Below are 26161 nucleotides of genomic sequence, written 5' to 3'. Positions count from 1 at the left end.
ATCGCTAATTAGCTAATAGTGCATGTAATTGGATACGTGCGTGCGAGTTTTTACGGCGACGACAACTGCCGACGTGTGAACAGCTGCTGTGACAATCGATCGTATTCGACATTCTTCATATTAATATAAACATATAAATATCAAACGAAATTATTCCACGTTTTAAATGACAGTTTGATCTATTACGTGTATCTATTAGAGGAAAGCGTTCTTTGTGTTTCTGATATGAAACTAAAAAATGTACCGCGAATTGACTTGGAGTTTATTCCAACACACGGCTCCAATGTTTGTTGGCACTGGTTGGCAAAACTTAATTAAATACATTTTTCCTCAATAGAATTTCCTCCACCGCCGTGCACCAAATTGTCATTGTATTACCGACGTGCTTCAAATTTGTTGTTTTCCTCGTAATATAACATTATTGCAATAAATGAATTATTGTTCACGGAGACAAAAAATATAACAACAATGGCTATTAAATCGCTACAGAATTTACAGAAGAGTTTATCAGAAAAAGAGAAACAAATAACTTTGTAAACAAACAGATGTTCACGCGAGTGAATGTGAACAATGGACAGCTGTATTTATTAGTTTATTTACTAATTAATGAATTGTACACATCTATATTTAGTTTCAATTGCAGTTTTTAATTTTTTAGGGGAGACTTGGTTGTCATCTTAATATACATTGCGACGTGATCCGCGGTGATAGGAACACACGTCAGGCATTCTGCGATATAGAACGTCATACATATCATAACTTAAAATATCATGCAATAATAACAGTAGATCAGCTGTTTTATCAATAAGCTTTAAATTTGTATATTTAATAATCAATGTAAGGTAATGCAAACTAAGATAAAAAAGAGGCCAGAAATCACTTCATGTAAAACAGACATATAGTATCTATCAACTTTCAACAATATTTTCTTCGGTTTATGGAGCTCCCCTAAAGTAGACGACTCGAATGACGAGTAATTTGGCGCATTTTGTTTGTTAATGTAGTCGTTGAACGGCTCCGTGGAAATGACTTCAATAACATGCATTTTAAAAGGCTTCATAATATTAAACAGGAAATTAAATGATAGCCCTCGACATCGCCAGCATGAGTCAGGATTAGTTCTGTACTTTAACACGAGTTGCGATAGCGTTTAATGTGTTTTATACGATTTATTATGTATACATGTTTAGATCACGTATTTGACAGAGATAAGATTTCGACAAACGTCTCTGTGTGACAGCGACAGCTATCTATTCTAAATGATAGATTATTTACTTGGTAATTCTTATTTATATGAGTTTATTAAAGGATGCGTGATACAATAGATTTAATTGTAGGTATTTGCGTCAGTCTCATTGTGACTAGCTTAAGGACATTAATTCGGAAAAACATGACGAGTCAAATTTTATTTAGATAAACAATGAGTTCAGGAGCAAACGAGCGCTCGCCACATTCGAGCTGCGCGGGCGCAGAAATCAGAGCGGAACGCGACGACCGCGTCACTGACACGACCGTGTAGTGCCATTGTATCACATCCTACAGCACTCGCTCGTAAACGTTTATAAAACGATCAATAACTGGGTTTCGTTAATCGTGTATCCATTTCTGTTATGAAAACATACTACGTTAGTTTGTACGAGCGCTAATGTTTTGTTTGGAGCGCGGCGCGATAAGACTGCACGTCGTTGAGAGAGCAATATTTACAATAGTTCTTCGCAAAGCGTCCATTTACAGTTATCTGAACATATATGAATGTCATAAGGCTTATCAGTGAATCGATAAAATAGGTATGTGGGTCTGGCGTCTAGGTCAATAGTAATGTCAGCTCTCAGATAGATCACGTGTGGATAGCAAATTAGGTTGTACGACTGAGTTGGGAGACTAATGGAAATGTTTTTATTATATTACTAGAGCGAGCGTTTGTTAATGTCTTTTCACTGATTTCTGATGTGCGATTAATCTATAAAGTGGGACAAAGTGTTTCAGTAATACAGATTGCAGTGTCTTTATCACTGTCAGATACCAATCAGCTCCTGAATTACAAAAACTCTCGAACCTGAACATTTCCTTGCAATCGATAGAGCACATTTTATAGCGGGCAATCAGTTTGATAAATATTTGGGTGATTATCCGTTATCGGTTTGAAAGGCTATCGTAGAGATAAACTATCGTTTAATATATTGTTGACAAAGTACTCGGGTATTCATGTACATGGCTTCAATCTACGCTTACAGTTTATTAAAAACACTTTCATGGCAAATCCACGGCTAATAAAGTTCTAACAGAGACTGATGAAATCGCGTCCAAATTACAAAATTACAACGATTCGAGTCGGCTCCCAGTGTGACAAACGACATTTAAACAACACGGAATAAACCGAGACGTTTTATAATTACAAAAGACATTGACGCCCAAGATGTTAAAATCATAAATAACTTTCATATTAATTTACGCAATACGTTTTTGACTAAGCGATTGTCCGGCGCGAGGCGCGGGGCGCAAGTCGGACGCGTTCGCAATGCAACAAACAAACAAACACGAGTTAGGCCGCGGCGTGCGGCGCATTCCACGAAAGGTGACTTGTCGCATACCTCGCCGCTGACTGTCCCACTCTTGGGAAACGGTCGCTAATCAAATGTTAACTTTCTGCACCTTCCCCGGGGTGGACATTGTTCTGTTCGACAATCTATTTATAAAACCAGTCCCCGTTGATCGATAACCATCTCGGAGTGAACCAGTTGCATTTTAGATGTATTATTTTCCAATTGCTAAGCCGATTTCTGTGCACTATTTACTGTTACAGTGATGAAATGTAATTCGTGCTTAGGACGTTGTTAAGAAGGTTTTTGTAAAATCGGTTTGCAAATAAAACTTGGTATATGCGGACAGCAACAAAGAATTATCTCTGTCGACGTAACTGCTCACACGAGCGACGATGGGGCTTCCTCGGTAAAATACTCTATAGTAGCAGAGATTTAGTATAAATACTCGTATGACGTGGCCTAACGACAACAGTCGCTGAACACAATTCATTTGCGATATTCCACGTAAACCTCAGGAGAGTTGCGAAATGTACGACATGGAATTAAAACGTTATATAATTATTAATGATACAAAGAAAGCGACGAGACCGCGACTTATACAAACGAGTCCTCTTATTTATGGAAGCAAAGTCTACGCATATATTTTTCTCAATCGATTTCACTAATCGAAGGTGGCTCGAGACAAGAGCTTGTACAAAAAACGACATGCAAAACCGGTCGAGGACGTCCGCATGGCGTTAGATTCGTCTCGATAATAATGATGTAAACTGCGCTCACCGCTCTCACCCGCTGGGAGCGCGTTTTTTGGCGCACATTGTTCCATCTGAGATTCGCTTTTGCATCGCTTAGAAAGTGATCATCGATTACGATATTGTTATTGAACATTTGAACTTCCGTGCGTACGAGGACGGCGTCGCGGGAGATGCCGCGAGTGGATTCATATGTATATTCATTCACGAAACGTTCGATGGCACGTGACGTTTGTTTGCAAACTAGAGCGTTAATGTTTGCACTCGATTTTGAAGCCATTAAACTAACACTACGTATAGGATGCTTTTAATAGAAATTAAAATGTATCAGACGACCATAACGATAAGACACGTCACTCAGGATTACAGATAAAAAAATAATATCATATATTTTATTAACGAAATGATCTGAATGAATTATTAAAGTGTGCTACAGTTTAAATATCATAAATAAGATTATAACAATGAACACGGCGGTGCGGCGAATGCTAAAATATTTTTTTACTCCGTCAGCTCTAACTGTTTCAGCTGATCTTAATTTAACAGTTGACCCAGTAAAATGAGAAATGTTTCTATTAGCTCCACGTGTGAAATGTGACCGGCGTAATTAGCTATTTCGTTTTTTATGTTAACATTCGACAGTCGACACAAAGGTGCCACGTGTCTCTACGCGCGTACAGTTTATTGCTTTATTTGAATACGAGGATCGAGGAAGTGTTCGGATTTGTTCACGCAAGTGACATTTCGTTTGAGACCCGAGAAGAATTTATAAAACCGAATCATACAGACTTGTTGTAGTTCTCTTGAGCACAATAACTTCACCCTACGATGGCGTAGGCGGTATTTTTAGGGGAAGGGTTATTTACCCTGCTTGCGTGAGTCTAGGTACGAATATATCGATTTTAACCAATTAATTTTAACCCGTATCGTGGGTTTCGTTGTTTCTTGGCTTTTACGACGGTCAGGAGTCATAATATTGAACACACTGTCAGATTTAGTCGATACAATTTAATATTCGGATGTTTGAAGAGACTACAAATCGTTAATCGTATTGAGTGAAATTAAGAATCTCCTTAATTAAAAGCGTAAGACGTAAAGATATAACTACGATTAGACCAGCCTAGCACAGAATCCGTTACTTCAGCCAGCAGGCGATCCATGTTAACTCACTTAGTACTGCGCTAACGGTTTACTGGCGTGAAACGTCATTTCAAGCATTCTCTGCCTAATGGCATAGTTATTACAATTTTAGTGAATTTATTCAATGTACCTATTTTAATTTAATTACTTTTTACACTTTTGAATTTTTTTTACAAATATCATATTCATATTAGTCATATGGCTTGACAAATAATGGGGCTCGAATAGGAGGAATTCTTGTAACAATTCTTCGGAAAATATTTATGGAGTCGATCGCCAGGGGATCAGGTGGGGTTATAGCAAAACAGTAAATGAACGTTGTTTACAAAAGGGCCGAATTGGTCCAGTGAACAGAAAACGAGGGTCTTAACAGATGATCGCGGTTTCATATCCGGGTAAGCTCCACTGACTTTTCATTTACGTTATTGTTTTTATCTGGTGTAAAAAGAGGAATAAGCGAGATCTATTCCAAGAAAGAGATTACTTTACTTTTTGAGTCACAAATAATGAAACCTACTTCTTACTTAACCTCAAAAATGTGTCATCTCATTCGGGCGAACCGCCACTGCCGACATACTTTAATGCCGGAGATTTTATTAAGTCGAGCTAAATTTTGTCATTCGTTAATTTTAATTGTAATGAATATGTTTATAAATGTCAGGAATATGTTTTTAACGTAATCGTAGCCGACGAGGAAACCAGTTCGAGGTAAATACCAATCGTGTTAGTTATGGTTAGGCGATCGAGTGCCAACCCTCGCTGAGTCACCTGTAATTATAAGTTGCTAATACAGTGCCGGCGGCTTATCACCACTCATAGCCAACGAGCTGCTGCTCGCCTCGGCACTGCGCTGACTTGGAGCTATGTTACGGCTGTTGTAAATCTTTTATATCTCCAACGATGAAATCGTACATACTTGATTACATTTATTCCTTTTCAAAAGTAATCGAACTTCAATGAATATGAGCAATCTGTTGCGTAGTAATAGGGTATTTATATTTTATGATGATTATGATAAATTAGTTTAAAAGTTTTACTAATAGTAAGATACTTAAGGCCGCTCAGTAAGATGTACCTACTAACGCAGGGTGGGCGAAGAGATCTCTTGCTCTTATAACATTTATTTAAACAAAAACCTTGCAATCAAATTTAAGTTAATATGTGCAAAGTCGGGACGAGTAGCTAGTAGTAGTCACAATGTGTGTAGATAAAGAGATAAAATTGTTTGATTGATTCATTATTGCAGTCGCTATTGTTCGTATCAAAGTGGCAGTTATTGGAGCAGGTGATCCAAAACATCAAAGCTATTAATACTACATATCAAATCATTGCGTAATATTCAATGAAAATGAATTTATTCAGTGGCTTATACTGTATATACAGAGGAATGTGGATTTAATTTACAAGCCACAAATATGTTATATATATTGAAATCAAACACAGTTTTTTCTCACTCGGTGTTACAAAAAAACGATAATACTGATAACTCGCTTCCCGGTGAACCCGTAGAACGAGTCCGGGTTAGGAAATAAACGTCAAAAAAACAACGCTGACGAGTTCATCTCGGCCGTCGTATGCACCTGCGTTCTTTCTCTTTATAATTGCCTCAGATCTATCTCTTGTTTCATTATTTACTATTGGATTGCTTTGATGGTTCCAAATAGAAATTTCCGGATACGGTTATTATGTTAATCTTTATACATTTTTATTTCATGACATTTAATTTTGCATTTGCATTTTAAAGTAAATAATTAGTTAATCATTTAAAACGGCACGACTGTTTGATCAGAAGCACCAACTGGTCTTGTCTTTCTTGTTTTCATTTTCAAACGTTAATTTAATTTTGAATCAGAGTCCGTGAAAGTTATTAACGGTTTACGATTAAGGCCGGCTACGATCTGTTCATCAGGATCGTCAAGTTCAAAGACAGATTCTCGAACGCTTCGTAATTATAAACCGATCGACCGTGTCTACTCGGTTCATTGCTGTAATTCGACGGCCTGTGAGAAAGGCTCTACGGCTATCGAGCATTCATTAATTTATTTTATTTTATCGTGTTTACAATGTTTTAGAATCAATTCTCATTCGAATTTTCATTCATTTTTACTGTTTAAATATGAAGCCACAACCAGTTGCAAACTTCGCGTTGGAGAGCTTTTTGTTTTCGGCGAACATTAGTTTAATAACAAGTAAGAATTATGCTGCATAAAAATGTACACTTTGTGCGGAATAATTAGCCTTATTTATCGATGTTGAAGTATAATTGTATACCGTTGCGCAACCGAGCTATAAATATGAGGGCGACGCTTTTTGGAATATCGATGTGGTTTGCTCGTTAGCATTCAGCGCAGTGGTCACTTTCCACGCGATCTCATCGAAATCGAGAGTGGCATCGATTCGACCATCGCTACCATAAAGCGACCGTACGCATCGGAACGGTTTCACCCGACCCGCACGTGGCCTCGCTACTTTCTCCGTAGAAAATATTATAATATTTGCATATTTCGCATTACGCAATTGATTGATTTTACGAGTCGTCGCCTCCAAATTCGTCGTTGGAAAGCCTAACAAACGGTCGCTCGAGCAGCGAGTGGCCCGTGAAATGGATGCTCGTGCAACCCGACCGCAGCTCATTGTCTCTGTTTTGATCTTTGAGCTCATAAACACGGCAGCACTCGCTGGCGAGATTTTACTGTTTGACACGTGAAAACAGAAGTGCGATCCGACGTGAAATATCATGCCGACGCAGCGAGAGCTCGACGAGTTCGGGCGTTTTGATTTAATTTCATGGCATTTAACAATTCGTTCCGCTAAACGAACTACGTATTAAGTTTTGTAAATATTGATAAAACCTAATAAAAAGCGTTAAGGAGGCGAGCACTCACCTTGAATCTGTTCCGTCGGTTAGCGCGCAGGATGATGCCGTCGTTCTCGATGTAGTCGGGGACCTCCTTGCGGTTGGAGAAGTTGAACACCACGGAGGTGGAGGCGGGCGCGGGCGCGCGCGGCTTGCGGGCGCCGGCCGGGCTGCCCGCGCCGCCCGCGCCCGCCGCGCGCGTCCACGGCGCCGGCCCGCTCTTGGCCTCCCCGTTGTCCTTCTTCTCTTTCGCCACGACGCTGCTCTTCTTCTCGTCGGCGCCGGTCCACGCGCGCTCGATGCCGGCGGCGCCGATGCGAGACAGCGCCCCTTTGGTTTTAGCCTCCACCGGTTTCGGTGGCGTAGCGTGACCGTTCACCAGCGGTTTCGCCGGTGGACCGATCTTCGGCGCATCTATCTGCGGCGGCGGCTTCTGTTGCGGTTTAGGTTCGGGTTCCGGGGTCAGTTCTCGGATCACGGAAGCGACCGTGGTCGAGTTTGTTTGGGAAGATATCGGAGCGCTCTCGTCGGGCGTCGAACGAATAATGGGCTCGACTAGAGCAGAGGGCGGCGAATCCTTTTTTGTAAGATTTTCATCGTCGTATGGCAGTGGTGATGCGATTCGCTGTGCGTCGTCCTTTTCGTCGGTGTCGTCCGGGGCGGGGGTCGGCGACGAGACCGAGCGGTCGAGCGTCGGCGCGGGCATCGGGCGGATGACGCCGACGCGGCGCGGCGAGGCGGACAGGCGCGCCCTGCCCAACATCACGGGGTTCGTGGCGGCCACCGGCGGCAGGTGCGAGCCGCGTTTGGGCGCCTCGAAGGAGTAACGCACTGATGATCCCGCGCGGGCGATGCCCTCGAGTGCAGCTTGAGATACCGGCTTGGTTTCACAGGGCACCGAAACGGCGACCCCCTCCGGTTCGTCGATGGCGGACAGGTCGGCCGCCGCGGGACTCGGGGACCGGCCTCGAGGTTCCGGCGTGGAACTGCGCGGTAGCGCTTCCAGGCCACGGAGAACGGCAGACACGCGCGCGGCCGGCGCCGTCCTCCGCGGCGGAGCGGACTCGAATTTTCGGAGCGTCGACCGGACCACGTCGGCGGGAGGCCGCTCGGTTTCGCGCAGCAGCGGAGTGGGTCGCCGAGGCGGACGCGCCGAGCGCGGCAGCGGCGGAGGAGGCGAAGGCGGCGGCGGCGGCGGCTGCGGCGGCGGCTGCAGCGGGACGTGGGGTGGAGTGTCATCGCGGGAGTCGAGCCGGCTGAGCGCGTCGACGGAGCGAGCGCGCTTGACGGAGTCGCGGCGCGGCGGCGGGGCGGACAGCGCGGCGTACGAGGGCGCGGCCAGGGACACGGGGCGCGCGGGCCGCGGCCGGGGCGCGGGCGGCGGCCGCTCGTCCAGCAGGTGCTCGAGCGAGGCGGCGCGCCGCAGCACCGAGGGCCGGCGCCGCGGAGCCTCGCGGAGAGCGAGGCTCAGGTAGCGAGATTTAAGCCTTTTGACGATGCCGGGCCCGTAGCGCAACTCCTCGTCCTCGTCGGCGGGGGGCGCCGGCGGCGGGGTGACGGGGGCCGAGGGGGCCATGGGCGGTCGCGCCCGAGCCGCCCGTCTCTGTAGAAGCTCGCGCTTCCATTGTGGTAGAGCCCCGTTCGACATGCCTGTTGTAATCAACGATACTTTAGCAGCCGGCTAAGTGGATAGCAGTATTTTTTTTATTATTTGTCTATAAAGAATAAAAAGAAAATACATATAGCATGACACAAATTAGATGTAGCATCGGAAAATGCAATGGAATGAAAATAAAACCGATTACTGCCGATTTACATAACCAATGGAAATAGCTCCCTATCGCGTCACTCGACGCTATTCGTCGCTATAGATTCACTCGTCAGAAAAAGCAAGTGCATTTAAATTTTAAATCGATGCGTCCAATTGACGAATATAATAGGTCATATGATATTAAAAGTTATTACGTTTGTGCAAAATAATGATAATTTGGGATAGCGTACTTAATTCGGATGTGATCGGTTTCACGAATTTTGCCGATGCGACATCTAAGTTGTGTCGTAGTATACAAATTAATAATATTTTTGTCTCTTTCTGTTATAGTTTTATTATTTTGAATGGTCATTATCAAAGGTTATAGAAACAAAAAAATAAGTTACTGACAAGTTCAATGACCAGCACATTATCTGTGCTGTTATTATACAACTCTTTTCTAACTAGTGCTGGTTTTAATTTATTTCAGTAGGAAGTAATTTCAATAAAATATTATGGCAATTGTGCTATCGCAAAAAGTATTATCTGCAAACAAAAATCGGGGTCAAGTTTAATTGATTACTACAAATGTCTGAAGACACCTGACTAACTTAAAACTTTAATCATAATATAAATTGAGCTCATTGAAATATGTCACATGTAAGTAATTTTTTTTTTAAGTAAATGTTTTATCCCAAACAAAGTATACCGTTTATAAAATTTTGAAAAAAAACGTTATATATTTTTATGGTAAATATTACACAAATAAATGAAAAATTTACAATTTTCTCAAGTTTCAAATAACTTAACGACAATGACAACATTTTAATACTCAATATATTACTATACTTATCATATAGCATATTTTCAACAAGTGGTTGTATGTATTCAAGTTCATGCAAAGGATGTATTAACAAGAACACCTCAATAAATTATTTTTTGAAAGGAATCCAATATATTTGCTGAGCATGCATCAGAAAAAAGACAATAGTTATTATGCAAAAAAAACAACTACTATGTTTCTTATTAGAAATAAATAGAAGGAAAAGGCAGATGGTTTTAATTAATTGTTTTGTACTCACACACCTTAGACCATAGAGTCTCCACTTAAAATCACAAGCTAACTATTAGAGATGGTTACAGATTTATGACATCACAGAATAATCAATTTCTCATGCTTTTTAATGCATTACTTTTGCTACTCTAACATGTACTATCCTTAATATAACCACATACAGGAAGGGATAGAAATAATATTGATTAGTAATATTTTACTAATCATCATAACAACATAATAATTAGTTGTAGATATTACTTATACAAGGGAATTAGTATTACTTTTGGAGACATTAACAGAAAAAAATTAGATATCTTACAAATGTTTAATAACAAGAATGGTAAGAACTTACCAAAGTCCTGAGAGGACTCGAGGATGGTTTCCACCATCATCTTGAGGCGGTGGCCCGGCAAAGCAACTGATGTGGGAATCGCAAATAAAAAAAATATTAAGCATAATCAACAAAAATAATGCTACAAAACTGTTAACTAGATTCCAACAGATTATAACATTTTATTTACTGTTCAGATACTAGTTAATTAGCAATGTAATATAGAAATACATGGTACAGTTCATATCAGTTGAACTAACGGGTACACATACTTGCACTGTCATATGTTTAGAAGCAAAACCAAATCAAAACTTCAAATTTTATCAACACAGCACATAAAATATACATAATAAAACAGTCTCATTGTAAAATAATATCAACTGAGTATGTACTAATTGTTTATCTCTTGGGGCTTGTGTACATATCATGTATATAACTGATAAAAACGACTTCAACAATAGAAGTTGGGTCGTATATTTTGATACAACAAAGTAACGGAGTAGCGTCGTTGACCCCGCGGACTCGACATACCAGCTCATCTAACTGTTACGCTGCCTCCGTAGACAACAATTACAAACATACAGATCGTGCCTATAAGCCCACAGCAGTACAGCCACAATAGCCGCCATCATTCACCGGCGCATTCCAATCCGCCATGCTTCGCATAACTTCATCCTTACCTATTCAATATCCATCGGTGTCCTCAACGAACTACGAGATTGATTCGTATTCACTTCCAATTAAAGTATAGCCATTTAAGCGCTGTACTAACTTTATTCTATGAGTATTTTTAAATAACTTCAGTACTGAATGAACAAATGCACTCACTGCCTTTTTTCAGAAATAAACCCGGGTTTAGATTTCCTACATGGGACGGTCGATCACACGCATAAACTTTTTAATCACAATAAAAAAATACGGTCAATATACTGGATTTATATAAAATATTAGTGATTGACTTAATACATTATTATTAAATTATCAAAATATATTAATATAGAACCACAAACGAACAACGCACAAACACACGACCACCAGTCGAAACATAAAATATGACACTATTGTATTGACTATAGATATTTTTGTATCATTAATTCTATGTTGTCTTTGACATGGTATAGAGTAAAAAGCAATCCTGTAATGACATATGTCAGTCTGTAAAGCTAGGGCTACACGATATGTCTACAGATCGAAATGGGTAGGAAATGCTTTCGAAAAGCAGCGAAACCTACATTATTTTTAAAGCATGCAGTTATTTGTAATGCAAACTCAAATATTTATTGAACAAATAAAACGTTAAGAACTGTAACGACATTTCATTGTATATAAAATATCCTTATTATTTCTTTAAGAGATGATTTTTACTTCTTAGATGTTGTAATGGCAAAGTATATATTTTTTAAAATTTTAATTTAAACTTTATTTCCTTTGACAAATAATGAAAAAAATTAATAAATGTTTTTTTAACGAGGTGTGTAATGATCAAAATAGACTATTTTGTACTCTATTCAAACATTATAATTATAATTGATTAAAGGTTTAATTTATCTATGATATTCATTGCAAATTTGTAAAAAAATGGCATTGTGAACATTGACGTAACGGGTTTTACAATAATTATTTTGCAGCGTTGAATTAAATGCAATGCTATCAAATTGAATTCAGGGAGACTTAATGTAAATGTGCTGGTCACACTGATGACATTAGCTGTCACAAAGTGTCGTGATATTCTTTTTTAATCTCTTCGTTCCTTGTCTTCTTATTTCTTAGTCTATGTCTTGAATTAAGAATCAAAAAAATTAAGTATGAACCATTAATATTGTATTTTAGCAAAGAGTAGAAATAAAAAAGCTTTGAAAACTGTGGCAAGTCAAAACGAACGATTAAATTAAATTAATTTATATTATTATATATAAAATTATATATATAACATAAATTAGTAGTTTTTTTGGCAGCAGCAGCAACATTTTATCATTCTAGTTAAGATTTAAACAGTAATAGATGCTACTGTCAATTTAATTCAGAGGATAAATATTAAATATCCATATATTTGTGTCAAACTTTAAAATGTAACTTAAAATTATAATTATTTCAAGGAATTAAGCAGACTGACAGTTGTCGAATACGATAATATAAAAGAAATTAATAATACAAGAAACCATGTAATTAATTCATAACGCAACTCAATCCTTTGCCGATTTGTTAACTTTAAAATTAAACTGCGCAGGATAGCTAAGTAGTTCTATTAGTCCACAACGAGAACAGTTTTTATTTTCATTTTTGTGTCAAATTAAACATAGTCTAATCTTATTTCATTTAAAATCAGCCTACCTTCTCTGCCTACTCGAGATGCGTTCTATATATAGCCTATTCGAATAAGGAATAAGGAATGAATATTCACAAACCTAAGATTAACGTATTCGCTAGGTATATTGTGCGCTTCTAGTTCCTGATTAATATGTTTTTATTTATAGTACAACACTGTTCAACTTAACTACTTATATGTACTTTAATTTTACTTCCATAGTTCTTATGAAAGTTTCAACGATGTTTCAGCGCCGTTTTTTCGAAAATCCTTAATATAATAACATAGATTATTTAAGCACTCGACGCAAGGATGTCGTGTCGATTCGATGTCAAATTTTTTTTATTTGGCTTTTATCATCTAGTGATTGCAATAGACTATATAATTACCTTTTATGATAATTTCCACTGTGCAGTAAAACAAGTTGCTTGCAAGCTTAAAAATAGGTCAAGTAATTCAAGAAACAACAAAGTAACACATTTATTTAACTGTTTTGTAGTTTACTAATATTCAAAAAGGTTTTCTCGATACAAATAGGTACTATTATATACAACTGGAAGTCCTTAGGAATGATAGTGAGAGTAATTTGCGTGATGTACAGTTTACACCGACTTTATAAAATATTTTTATGAAAATTGTAAAAAAATTAAATGAGGCTTCAGTATGAATATACTTTTGGGGAATAGGCATATAGGATTACCCGCCGATGTTAACGTGATCTCAATTTACGTCGTTAGTTATCATGACGAGCGTCAAGTCAAATAAAAATCGTATTCAAAGTGTGATTAATCATATCTACTAGTACTTCATAGGTAAGATAATATTTGGGCTATTATTGAACCGTATAGACTGTCAGTCTCTACACAATAACACAATTGACTACCTTCTTTATGTTATTCAATTCTACGTTCATACTAAATATTGCAATAAAATAACATCAGGCGCTTTCTTAAAATTATCGAAAAAACACCTATTTTCTCATCGTGGCTTAAATGTCTTCGTGGTTAGAAATCTCAATGAAGAGAAATGGTTGCCCTCAAAAGGGTATTTCTTCATTTAGTTGCTGGCTTAATAAAGCCCCCGGGCCCGCAAAATGGTGCCAATTACTTTCAAGATAACCCTTCCCTCCCAGAATTAATGCGAATGTAATGGTACCCGTACTGATTGCTTTTAAAAATATTTTACGAGTTTTCTCATTGTTTAGACACTGCAGCAATGAGTATGAGCGTCAACGTTTACTAGTCATGAATTGTTTTTGTAGACTGAGAAGGAATTTTGTGTTAGACTTTTGATGAACACGCGGAACCGCGTCTTAGTGACACCGCGTTTAAACCGACCCCTCACCGGCGGCGTTGCGAGTAAACAACTCGGCTTTGCATTGAATAGTATGCCGGTCATCTCAGGCTATTGAGGCGAATAATTGTGACCGTTCCGACGCCTGTTACAAAGAATGATTTTAAAGACTTGGTTTTTAGTATGGGTACCTTATCTTACCCTTGAGCGCCTGCGTTTCTACAGTTGTTAACTTTTGTACGCCACTAATTTTGCTATAAACGACTTTCGTGTTTTTTTTGTTAACAATTGCAAGTTAAGTATAAAAGTCCAAGTCATAAAAGTATGAGGAGGATGGCGGTGACGCGGGCAACCTCGAGTTCCGCACAAACATGGGGTATCAAGTGCTTTCCACCCTCAAGAGCCGCTTAATGAGTTTTTCGTAATGAATGCCTCGACGTCTAAGCTTGAGGATTCCGTTCTTTCCTTTTTATTCACTACTTTGATGAAATAATAAAACTCTCGTGTTCCCTACATGCCTTATATGTTCATGAAAATCTACTCGGCTATTGTTTCCAAAGCGCCGAAGATCTGATCGAGCTTTGTTTCTATTTATTTGTGATTCGTGTTGCTGTAATTTCTATAAATAAATTACACGGTTTGTACCCGTTGTACTGTAATTTAAGAGATGGATGCACGTCGTTAACCCTGCTTATTTGGGCGCTACCGGTAAACCTCACACCCTGTCCCTGTAATTACTGAGAAAAGTTTTACATGTTCTTCGCATGTTTACATCCATTATGTTTAATTGTTTTAATATATTTATTACTAGCGACCCGTCCCGACTTCGCACGGGCGCAATACCGATACTAAATATACTATAGAATTTATTTATTAACGAAATCACGTTACAAACTTCTATAAAATTTTAACAAAAAGAAAAACCGACTTCAAACAAAACACTATTTTAAAACAAATGAATATGCACGAAAAAGTAAGAAAAATAATTGCGTATTCAACATATTTTTTAGAGTCTTCCTAAGTTAAATGAAATGAAAAATATTAGACTACTTAAAAGTCGATTAACGATTATATCACGTAGTTATAATTATTGTTATATTTGGAGCCGGTGTCAGCCACGGTGCCCTTGCCCCAACAATCAAAAGAAAGAAGCGATACGAGCCCCTTGATTGATCCAGTATATTATTGTGTAAAAGGTAATTTGTAAAAATCATATTTGTTAAAGTATTCTCGTAATGTTTTTTGATAGATATACTGTAGGGTTTTATTGGCTGACACCGACTCCAAATATAACAATAATTATAACTACATGATATAATCGTTAATCGACTTTTAAGTAGTCTAATATTTTTCATTTCATTTAACTTAGGAAGACTCTAAAAAATATGTTGAATACGCAATTATTTTTCTTACTTTTTCGTGCATATTCATTTGTTTTAAAATAGTGTTTTGTTTGAAGTCGGTTTTTCTTTTTGTTAAAATTTTATTTATTTTTTGATTTTAAGTGAAGCTGATGTTGACTAACTAATTTTTTTTAATATGGATAGATTAAGCGTTCCGTTTATATGAGTCAGAAACTACTTCGAGGACAATTTTTAAAGGAAACTTGCGAATAAAGCAAAAATAGACTTTCGGAAATGCGGATTTAATACGTCACGCGGCGTAAGCTACAAGGATCCCTCGAAAGAGCTGTAATCGAACTCAGCAAAAAAACTTTGAAAAAGACCAACAATATTTCGTACATCATATGACATCACATCACATACACAAAATTTGATTAAAGATAGTAAGAAATTCTGCCCCATATCGCACCCTAAGTGCGAGCCGTATAGGAGTTCCATCACTACATAGTATAAAACAAAGTCGCTTTCTCTGTCCCTATATCTTTAAATCTACGCAACGGATTTTGATGCGGTTTTTTTTAAAAGATAGTGTGATTCAAGGGGAAGGTTTGTGTATATAATACATGAACAATATAGTAAAGAAACACTGATAATTTTAGAAGTTTGCGATGTGATGTCGTATATAAACAAATTCTGTAGTATATTTAGTATCAGTATTGCACCCGTGCGAAGCCGGGGTGGGTAGCTAGTTGATTATAATATTCGACTATGATAATTACATAAACATAACCACATTACGGAAGGTGACTCAAATATCCAAATAACCTATAAATAAAAGATTCGACCGAGTATCGCTAACGTGCTCCTCAGAATTGTTCCGTTCCCTTCCGTTCCGTTACTTTGTCATGGATCCTGTGCTCAGAACCTTACCAAACTTTCACCAAATTACCCTAGAAGTATATATTTTATAATAAAAAAAGAATTTTCAAAATTGGTTAACGTGATTTTCAGTTATTCACCTATTTGTCGCGCATATACATAAGGCAAACTTAAGACTTATGTCGTTTTCACATGGATACCATCATCGGAAAAAAAAATAAAAAAAATGGGACCCCACGGGAAGCACTACCTTTCAAACAAAAAAAAAATTATCAAAATCGGTCCACCCAGTAAAAAGTTATGAGGTAACAAACATAAAAAAAAAAAAAAAAAAAAAAAAAAAAAAAAAAAAAAAAAAAATACAGACGAATTGATAACCTCCTCCTTTTGGAAGTCGGTTGAAAATTATCAGTGTTTCTTTACTATGTTGTCTATGTATTATATACAAAAAACCTATCTATTAAAAAAAGCGCATTAAAATTCGTTGCGTAGTTTTAAAGATTTAAACATACAAAGGGACATAGGGACAGAGAAAGCGACCTTGTTTTATAGTATGTAGTGATTTTCATTTTAATTTACGATACCTACTCACTGTTTTAGCATGCGAAACGACTTACACGTACACTTCGATGCAGGGGTAGACCCTGAGAGCGAGTATTTAATTTTAGTTCACGACCTACTCTCATAAGCATACGAAACGACACCCCACATACACGTCGAGAGAGAGAGATCAGAGACAGAACCTGCAAGGAGTTAAAGTAAACAATTATCAATTAATTAATTTACTGAATTTATTGAATAATTTTTATTATTGACCAATCGAAACCAATCGATAAATACAATATATTAAATTGTATTGATAAATTGTGGAATTTTATTTTCAATTTGGTTTGATTGTTGTGATGATGAGATTCTTTAGATTGGCATAACTTTTTTATTTATGAACCGATAGAAAAAAAACAAAGACCAAATGTTATCTCCAGAGAACCGCAAGGCAATAGTGAAAACCGCTTTCAATTAGGTTAAGCCGTATTTGAGATTAGAACGAACAAACGTATAGACAAACAGACATACAGACAAAAATTCTAAAAACCATTGTTTTGGGTTCTATAGTATATATAAAGTTCCCCTAATAAAGTTTTTCATATTTATCTTCCATGTACAGACGCCGACCTCTTATAATTTTATTATATGTATTGATTAATTAAGAGGAATATAACTATCATATATTATGTACGATAACATATTTTATTAAAGTATTTCTGGTAAGTTCTATTACCGGGAAGAAAGAAGCGACGTAACTCAAATGTTGGTATTTCAAGAATGTGTGATATAAAGAAATGATTTGGATTTATTTTTGTGGATATTATTAACTAAGGATGCACTGAATATTTATTTTAGTTGCAAGGCTTATCGAGTGGATAATGAAAAAATCTGCCATAAGTTCAGAAATAATTGTCTTCGAACTAAGACGAATCGGCAAAAAAGTCCGAGGAGGATAACTGTTTTTTTTTAATGACCAAAGTAGAAAAAACCATGTTACAAGGCGCCTCGGGCCCCTTCACTATTATTTTACTTTCTAAAAGATATATTTTGTACCGCATTGTAATATTTTATAGAATGTTTTTTTTTTTCCTATATTACGTTGATGTCGTCTGTAACAACTTAATTGCAAATGAATATAATGACATTCTTTCCTATTATTTGGTTTGCTTAGCGGCCATACACCGGCCAGCGGCGGGTGTTGTCAACACTGCCCTTATGCCCTAATTGATAATCCGGTCCTGTACATAATTATAATTTAATATCTAAGAAAAAGAATAACTTTGCCATTGTTTATTTGAAAAAAAGCTGTTGCAGTGGTCCCTAAATATCAGTCAATGTTAGACACGTTAGTCTGTTGTCAGTAATTAATTTAATTATAAGGACATGTACAATGTTTGCATCATCGATTAATTACCCGCCATATTGGCATAATCCCTGTTGGAACTTGTGTTAAAGATAAAGACACCGCGGAGTCGACGTCGGTCGACGAACAGGGATAATAAGGCGAGCGAAACTGCCTCATCAATAATTGGGCATTAGACTGTTCTTGACTACAAGCTTATTCAACGCCGCTCCGAGCCGAGAAAATTCGACAGGCTATATAGGCAACTAATAAGAGCAGCTTCCCTTGGATGACGAAAAGTTAGTTTCGGAATAAAACGTGCATGTCATTAAGTTAATTAATTATAATTCATTTTGCTATATTTGTTAACGAAGACCGAAGTCCGATCTTTTCGTCCAGGTGAGTGGAGAACATTTTTTTAGTGTTTACGCATAATAATTCCTTTTACTTTTAATTGTTGAAAATAAACGCTCCATATTAAATCACTCAGTCGAGTAATTGTTTTTATATAAAGAACAATGAATGATTTCGAAAATAGTTCCCGTTAAGAAATCAGGATCTTTTTTTGCTGCGTTCGGTTCGTTCGACTGTACATTTTGTACTCACAGCAGCCAATTAAAACTGCCATAACAATTGTATAATAATTTTTCAACATTAGAGATTCATTACATATAATGTAAGCAGTTAACTGTAGCTAATGTTTAACATTATTTAGAAACGAATATAAAAACGATTATATGTTGATATCAAAGAGTATCACACAGTGTGTTGCCCTCAGTCTTTACTCGTCTCGTCGTCGTTTTGTAGCAAGTTTATACAGCCGAAGGTCCCTAGGTTCTGGGTTCAGACACCGGGTCGAGATATTAAAAAGGCATCGAGGTGAGACGTTACCTGCTGCAGTCTGGAAGTTGAGCAAACTCGCTTCTCAACGTTCCTTGTGTATCATTCACAATTAGCTTTAAAAATAATTTACTAAAATGGTAACATATCAAGATTCGGGGAAATAAAAGAAATACCTGTTAACGATATGATACATTAAATGATCTTTAATTAACTGAGAACCATGTTGAACATGACACAATCACTTTTGTTACACTATACAACATCGTCGCGGGCGCCCTCTCAGAGCGCGGCCGCTGTCGATTATCTCGGAATATCTTATAAATATAATTGAATGCCTTATTTACATTTTAATATATACATACATACACAGATGTCGGTAAAATATTACAATTTCTTAAGTGTCTATATTATTTTTGTCGTTTCTAATATTCGAGATATTAAGTTTATAAATAAATGTTTTCATATGGATATTTTTAAAATTTAGATGCTTGTCACATAATTTTACAAACCAGATTACAGGTTAGTTCATAGCGTCTCAGCATAATAGGTATTAATTATGATACATAATGTAATTGTCTTTTAAGTTTCTTATGAACTACGATTCACTTTAATTTTGGAACATTCGTTGTCACTTCACTTTTAACACTATAGGAGGTAGTTTATCTTTACAAGCGCATACATTAAATGTGAGCAAAGAATCTCTATGATTCACGGCGTCAGAAGTGCAGCCTCGAATTTCCGTTCCATCGTACAGCGGAAGGCGGTGCATCGGTGGAAGCCAGAGAGATATCGGTGGAGGGCGTGGGTGCCGGGTAGTAGACGGTGGGAGCGGGCGAGGCGGCGCGTCGAGGCCGACTCACGCGCGTCGAGCGCATCTCCGACCGGCGGAGAGTGCCGTTGCGCGCCAGCCGGAGCGACATGCGCTCCCCGCACGACGCAAACGAGTCGTCCCGCGTGTGCTCGGGCGAGTCCCGCAGCCCTCGCGGCCGAACTCGCCCCGCACAAAAAATCTTGAGAAATACACGCTTGAACTTTTCTCCGAAAATGACGTAGATCACGAAGTTGACGCTGCTGTTTATCGTCACTAGGAGATTGCTCGTCTTTACCAGTGGATCGAGATTGTCAAACGCATCTCCGAGAAATACTTCAAAAGCGTTGGTTACGAGCGGCAGCAGATTGCAGAGAAAGAAAACTAGAACGACGACGAGCAACATGGTGGCCAGGCCCAGCTCACGGCGCTGCACGCGGGACAGGCGCGCTCGCTCCGCCTGCGCGCGGTGCACTTGTCGGACGATACAAGCGTTGAGGGCTGCTAGGGCGGAGAAGGGTACAATGTACATGACCACTAGGTACATCCAGTGTATGTACACCGCCACGTATCTATCGGTGCGGAAGTCCACATTTGCTCGCACGCAGTATATTATTTCTTCGGCTTCGGGGTCGCCCTCGGCTATTACTTCTGCCTCGAAGAACTTGGGCGCGTTGTAGGCGAAAGCGAATGTTGCAGTCCCGAGCACGTACCAACGCGCTCGGGACGAAGTGCAGAGCGCCTTCGCTCGAAAGGGATGACAAACGGCCACCCATCTTTCGACTGTCACTATCAGTGTGAGGTAGACCGACATCGTTTGCGCCACATTTGCCAGTGGATAGGCGTAGGGCGTTAGATGAGGACATACGTGGTAATAATAGTATCTCAGAGCTCCCGTGTATGGGTACACCGCTGTGAGTCCGAAGAGAAGAATTGATGTAAATATAAGCACGGTGTCGCAGGCTGCGAGGCCAACGAGTAGGCAATTGATGGAGGAGCGCATCTGCGGCCGTGACAGTACCAGCACCGAGAGCGCATTGCCCAGGAGGCCGCCGGCACCAATCGCGTTGAGGAGCACCCCGTGCACCACGAACCGGAACAGCTTGTCGGAGTCGGGCACGCCCACATCCGTGTCGCACTCGAGAGGCGCCGACCGGTTCATGTCGCCAGCGCACGGCTCTGATCGGCAACATTCTAGCGCACCGCGCCGCCCGGACAAACTGTCACGTCCATCTGGAAACAAGAGTACAGCTTTTAATTTATGTTCTAGGTATTTTGCTTATTAGCACTAAAATATTGAATCGTAAAAAACCAAAGTTAGAATGAGTTTTTATAAAGTTCTGAGTAAAAAATATTGAAACGAAAACTTTTCCTCTCTTCGAGTCGTTTATACAATTAAAATGAAAAAATATAAAATCTTCTTTCTGTAAATAATCCATGACGTATTGAGCCAAGTAACTTTTTGACGCAATAATTTTGATAGATGAATACAAACAATTGTAAAAAATGAAAATATTTTTAGGTCTACTAGTAATAATTGCCTTGAAATTTTTAGAAATTTCAATGAAGACGCTACCAGAAAATGAGTCACCTCTTTTAGATAAAGACAAAGTCAAAAATGGTGAGGAATTTCAAGAGACGGTACACAAGGGAACGAGACATAAGTTTTTCCGGGACATGGACCCCGAGCCGACACTTGCCGGCGCTTCCGCGCGCCGCGTGTTTGGAGGTTCCGCAGTCGATTTGAAGAATTTCAATGCAGTGTGCGCTCTTTTGGACAGATACTGGTCAGTCCGCTGCACTGCGACTATCGTCACTCCACATTGGGTCATCACAGCAGCCCACTGTGTCACACCGCGCCTTGCATACGTCAAGTACAATACACGCAGGCCGGCTTCTAACGACGGGAATGTTACAGCGGTTCATTTTCTTTACAAGCATCCGAAGTGAGTTATGATTAATTTGATTATTCGTTACATTCATATGCCGTGAATATCATGAATATTATCTTCAATATTACCGTTTCACCTGTCGAAATTATCAGCAGCTGACTGCATTAACCATGGTTTTATTATTAAGAAATTCATTATTTAATTGTTATTCTGAGAAAGGAATAAATATAAGTGATGTCTAAATTTGATAGGTTTGTAGTTGTGCAGAAGGATGAAGGTCGAGGTCTGGATGTGACCGTCTTACAAAATGACGTCGGCTTGGTGCGCACGCGGGATGAAATGAGACTTACTTCGAATCCCAGCATACTGTTCAGCTTGCGATCAAACAATGCGTTCGATTTGCACGACAAGGAGGTGCAGGTAATACGTTATCGTAGGCAATAGTTTTAATGTTATCTGCCCTAGCGGGCACTATACTATACTATCACCAGAAGTTGCTCTTAAAAACGTCTGGTAATATAAAAAAAAAATCATACAACATATTAAATTCCATTAAATTGAAAATGCCAATAAATTTATGTATTGTCTTTTTAAAATCTGTAGCATTTAAAATTTGATATTTACGAGTAAGTTTGCAGCAAATACTGCTATGCATCGATGAGAACTTTTTGCATAAAAAATGTTTTCGCAAATCCAAACATTAATTTGAATTGCATACGCTATATGCACACCGCCAAATGAGCTACTGTGGGCGTTTGAGTTGATTTATAAATAGCTCGGCTTTAAGTAAAAAATATGTTTCGCAAATCTCAGCCCAATCAGCTGAGCTGACTGACCGAAAACACGTCAACAGAATTGAAATAAAAGTTTGTAAAAACCCAGGTGCTCGGCTTCGGTCGCACGGAGAGGGCAGTGCTGGGTGAAGAGTTGTTCTCGGTGGAGCTGCGGCTGGTGGGCTGCGAGCGAAACGACTGGATTTACTGCGTGTGCGGCGTCGCTAAGGCTGGGATGCCGCGCGGCGTCTGTTCCGGGGACTCTGGCGGGCCCGTGCTGTATAATGGCGTGCCGGTATACTTCGATTTCCTATGTGGTTTCTATTTTTAATTCATGATCTAATTTCATGTAATTAATCTCCCCATATTAAGAGACTTACGTATTGATATAATCATTGATCTATTGATTTGAAAGTGGAAACTACCAGTAATTTTCTTTTTTTATTATATTTTCTATAGCTGTGCCCGTGGCCTTGGCATGCGTTTCAATTAAACTAACTTTAAAATTAAACTAACTACAAAAAAAATTGTAGCCTAATATAAGTTACGGCCAGTGAAAGTTCTTTCAAAATCGGTCCCGTCGTTCCAGAGATTAGCCGGAACAAACAGACAGACAGACAAAAATTGTAAAAAATGTTATTTTAGTAAATGTACCGTGTGCATATGCATTGAGTAAAAGGGCTATTTTAATATTACAAACACACTCCAATTTTATTATATGTATAGGTAAATTGATCCGTATTTTTTTAGGTTGGAGTCACATCAATGGGGCCAGTGCAATGTGCACAGAACAGCGAGACACCACCAGCAGGCTCGACTAGCGTCTTCACGTCTCTGTACCAGTATATCGATGTCATCAACGATACCATCTCAGACACTGAGGCCCGGCTGCGCTTGCGCAGAAAGTCTCACGCAACCACCAACAACAGTCCACGTCTATCGATATTGCTTGTTATGAGTGCTTTACTTACGTTTCCTTCGCGATAAATGCGTATTTAAATATATTCCGAATATAAATTTTATACTTTTAAATATATTTTTTTTATTTATTTGCATAAGATTTAACTTGTAAATAAATGTAGTTGAGACGAAAAAATAAAGTAAGGAGAAACTTAATCTGAGGGCATAAATTGAATGCTATCGCTTCTCGAAATAATTGACGTAAAGAACGTATGATTCGAGGCTCATGATACTTTATAGATTGTTAGTTCCAGCGGTTCGGCGCTCGTTATCTGAGGCCGGCGCGTCGGCACGCGCGCTGATAGCGCGCCTGAAATGTATATTCTCGGGATTCTCGTAATGTCCCCACTTTATTGTTTTTCCCGTGACGTTTATTTTGTTCGTAGCCGTAGTTGTAGTAAAGGTTGGAAATAAATGGCAATGCCTGACTCTGGCACACCGCATTCATGCGTGATACAAAGATAAGTGAACTTATAGTGAATCTGTTACTGAATAATGGAATTTATCAGACTCCAGTTTCGCTTTCCGTTTTTCAAGTGAATGCTTATAAATATCTTTGTTTGTCCCGCACGGAATTTGATTCGTTCCGGCTCCACATCTGATTCGAGATATATATCTAAAATATTTTATATGAAATAGGCACAGGTGGACTAGCAAATGAGCCTCATGTTAATGGTCACCATCGACATAGACATTGGCGCCGAGATATTAACTTTTAAGATGTTATGTATGACTAGAACTGCCTGCGCTTAATATATAATGTAATACAAATATGCCACGGCAATGTACAAAATAATGTTCACAAACTTCAAATTCCATTCCATTGAAGAGTACTATATACAACATAAGCTACACAATTTTTTAATTGACTAATTATCTAATGTATTTAATTTGAATATACTTAAATCATTTGGCAGTCTCGTTTGTCTATCTTACTAACAGGTATCAAGACGAGACATAACGTATGCCGCTCGTCCCATCGGACCATAATGTTGGTCGCCATGGCCGGGGTGAGTTCGAGTGGATATTGTCATTACACGAATGATGCGGAACCTTAACTGATGAACAAAAGCCTTGTTAAAAAAAGTACCTGGCTTACTGTAGAGTCGAACCTATTTACTCGTTTTCAATCGAGAATGTAATTGTAGAGAGGTTTTATGCACATAAAAAGCCTTTCTTCGAACGGAAAAAATCTTAAGAATGATTAGTGATCGAGACGCTGACGTCATTACCGTCGTTTCCTCGACGAATAAACGAAATTGCTCAAGCTCGAATTACCATTCGTTCTCTTCTAGTGAAACCGAAGATGTGTTTTATGCTATAAACTGACTTAAACATTTGACTGCGCAAGTGACAATAAAAATAGACGTCTTTTTGTATTATGCAACTTTTCATTTAGCATTTATTTTTTTGTATCAGACAGAATTAGCGCATGCACGCTAATACCGGAAGTACTTACATACATTCTTTATATATTTTATTATGTAGTTCAAATAAAATATATTCATTTAATAACGATAAGTACGCCGAGGCCGAAATATATGCTTGGCATGTTTTGTTTTTTAAACAACGTGACGCCTGCCACCTCCCTATTGTTACTTACAAACAAAACGACTCGCAGAAGCCGCTGTAAATAACGTCACGGGGGACTTTAATTAAAAAAAACAACGCGTAAAGACGGTATAATCTTTAATTTAATTAATTTCACGAGCTTATTATTTGCCATTTAATTAAATCCTTGAGAGATTTTTGGAGAGGCTGATTACTCCCGTGTCTCAATTTCAATTAACGGGAGCGAAGTTGTCTAATTTACGAGTTTAGTCCGAAACATTTCGAGACATTGCATCTGTAATGTGCTTTGAATGCTACGTAACTTTAGTTTAGCTTTAAGTCACAACAAGATTGACAAGTTGATAACTTTTAGTAACAAGTCAGATATACTAATCTCAATAATTACTACACAGTCATTGGTCACTTCTCTGCGGCTTCAGCCCCATGTGAGAGGGGTAGTCGTAAGCTTTAGATAAAAAAATATATCAAATTTCATTAAATTCTATTCAGTAGCACATCCGTTAAAGTGCAACAGAAAGTCAAGAGTTACTTTTGCACTAGCATAAATTAAGTTAAATATAACAAGATCTTATTTAGAAAGTTTCGAAAAGCTTTAGTTAGTTAAACTAATTATTTTTTATTAAGATCATTGTATATAAGATCTATGTTATATTAACTAATGTTTGAGGAGGATTTCCTTGTCTATCAAGAGGATTACCGTAATCCAACTCTTGATTGTATTGATCTTATAAATGTTATTGAATGATTACAATTATTAATAGGATTCATTTCGTGCCGCGCGAAATAAACTCACAGAATGGCATCGCTGGACCGTAGCGCAGTGTCAGCTGTAGGCGTTCTAGTTCTGGTTTCAGACATGTAACAGACGTTACACGACACAGTTGCGGCTCGTATCTCTGCTCGCAGCTCCTGTGAGGTTTCAGTCGCTATTTCGCTAGCTCGGCTTTAATTCCAAATTCGTTTTGTATACTGTTATATACGCAAGCGAGACGTGAACGCTCCAAATGCTTTACATTAGCTGTGTTCGCCTTTTCTTTTTTATAATACTTGTTACTGTTTGGATTTAAAATGGTTTTACTTAATTAAATAACGTACTTAAATTTTTTATAATGTTGCTCTTTAATATTCATTGAATACTGGTAGTCGCCCGCGGCTTCTGTTTTATGGTGTTGGTTGTC

The 26161-nt window shown here is 38.5% G+C and overlaps 3 protein-coding genes across 3 annotated transcripts in view; 1 reads left to right on the top strand and 2 right to left on the bottom strand.

Moving 5' to 3' along the window:
- LOC124536465 (serine/arginine repetitive matrix protein 1-like) overlaps positions 1–11504 on the bottom strand; it is a 31274-nt gene extending 19770 nt beyond the window's left edge. Inside the window, exons 1-4 of the mRNA XM_047113020.1 lie at positions 11108–11504; positions 10449–10514; positions 7492–8939; positions 7318–7428 (exon numbers count right to left, since the gene is read on the bottom strand). Coding sequence (XP_046968976.1) covers positions 7318–7428; positions 7492–8939; positions 10449–10488 — 1599 coding nt within the window. The 5' untranslated portion in view covers positions 10489–10514; positions 11108–11504. The remainder of the gene's footprint in view (positions 1–7317; positions 7429–7491; positions 8940–10448; positions 10515–11107) is intronic.
- Positions 11505–19160: 7656 nt separating this feature from the next.
- The window catches only part of LOC124540071 (FMRFamide receptor-like), a 93496-nt gene continuing 86495 nt past the window's right edge, over positions 19161–26161 (bottom strand). Inside the window, exon 3 of the mRNA XM_047117486.1 lies at positions 19161–21019. Within this exon, the coding sequence (XP_046973442.1) occupies positions 19695–20948 (1254 nt within the window). The 5' untranslated portion in view covers positions 20949–21019 and the 3' untranslated portion in view covers positions 19161–19694. The remainder of the gene's footprint in view (positions 21020–26161) is intronic.
- LOC124540080 (glandular kallikrein, prostatic-like) lies at positions 21228–23454 on the top strand. Its single transcript, XM_047117497.1, has 4 exons — positions 21228–21732; positions 21930–22098; positions 22561–22746; positions 23202–23454. Exons 1-4 carry the CDS (start codon positions 21293–21295, stop codon positions 23436–23438), a joined length of 1032 nt encoding a protein of 343 aa, XP_046973453.1. The 5' UTR covers positions 21228–21292; the 3' UTR covers positions 23439–23454.

The sequence above is a fragment of the Vanessa cardui genome, chromosome 2 (assembly GCF_905220365.1).
Source record: "Vanessa cardui chromosome 2, ilVanCard2.1, whole genome shotgun sequence".
Lineage (NCBI taxonomy): Eukaryota > Metazoa > Arthropoda > Insecta > Lepidoptera > Nymphalidae > Vanessa > Vanessa cardui.
Note: the sequence above shows the minus strand (reverse complement) of the source record. Positions and strands in the feature narration are given on the sequence as shown.

Bases quoted from the DNA above. Each gene is read 5' to 3' on its own strand.
- LOC124540080 (XM_047117497.1), top strand. From the start codon at position 21,293: ATGAAAATATTTTTAGGTCTACTAGTAATAATTGCCTTGAAATTTTTA. The intron at 22,099-22,560 runs GTAATACGTTAT...GTAAAAACCCAG, and splicing joins TGCACGACAAGGAGGTGCAG to GTGCTCGGCTTCGGTCGCAC. The intron at 22,747-23,201 runs GTATACTTCGAT...GTATTTTTTTAG, and splicing joins TGCTGTATAATGGCGTGCCG to GTTGGAGTCACATCAATGGG.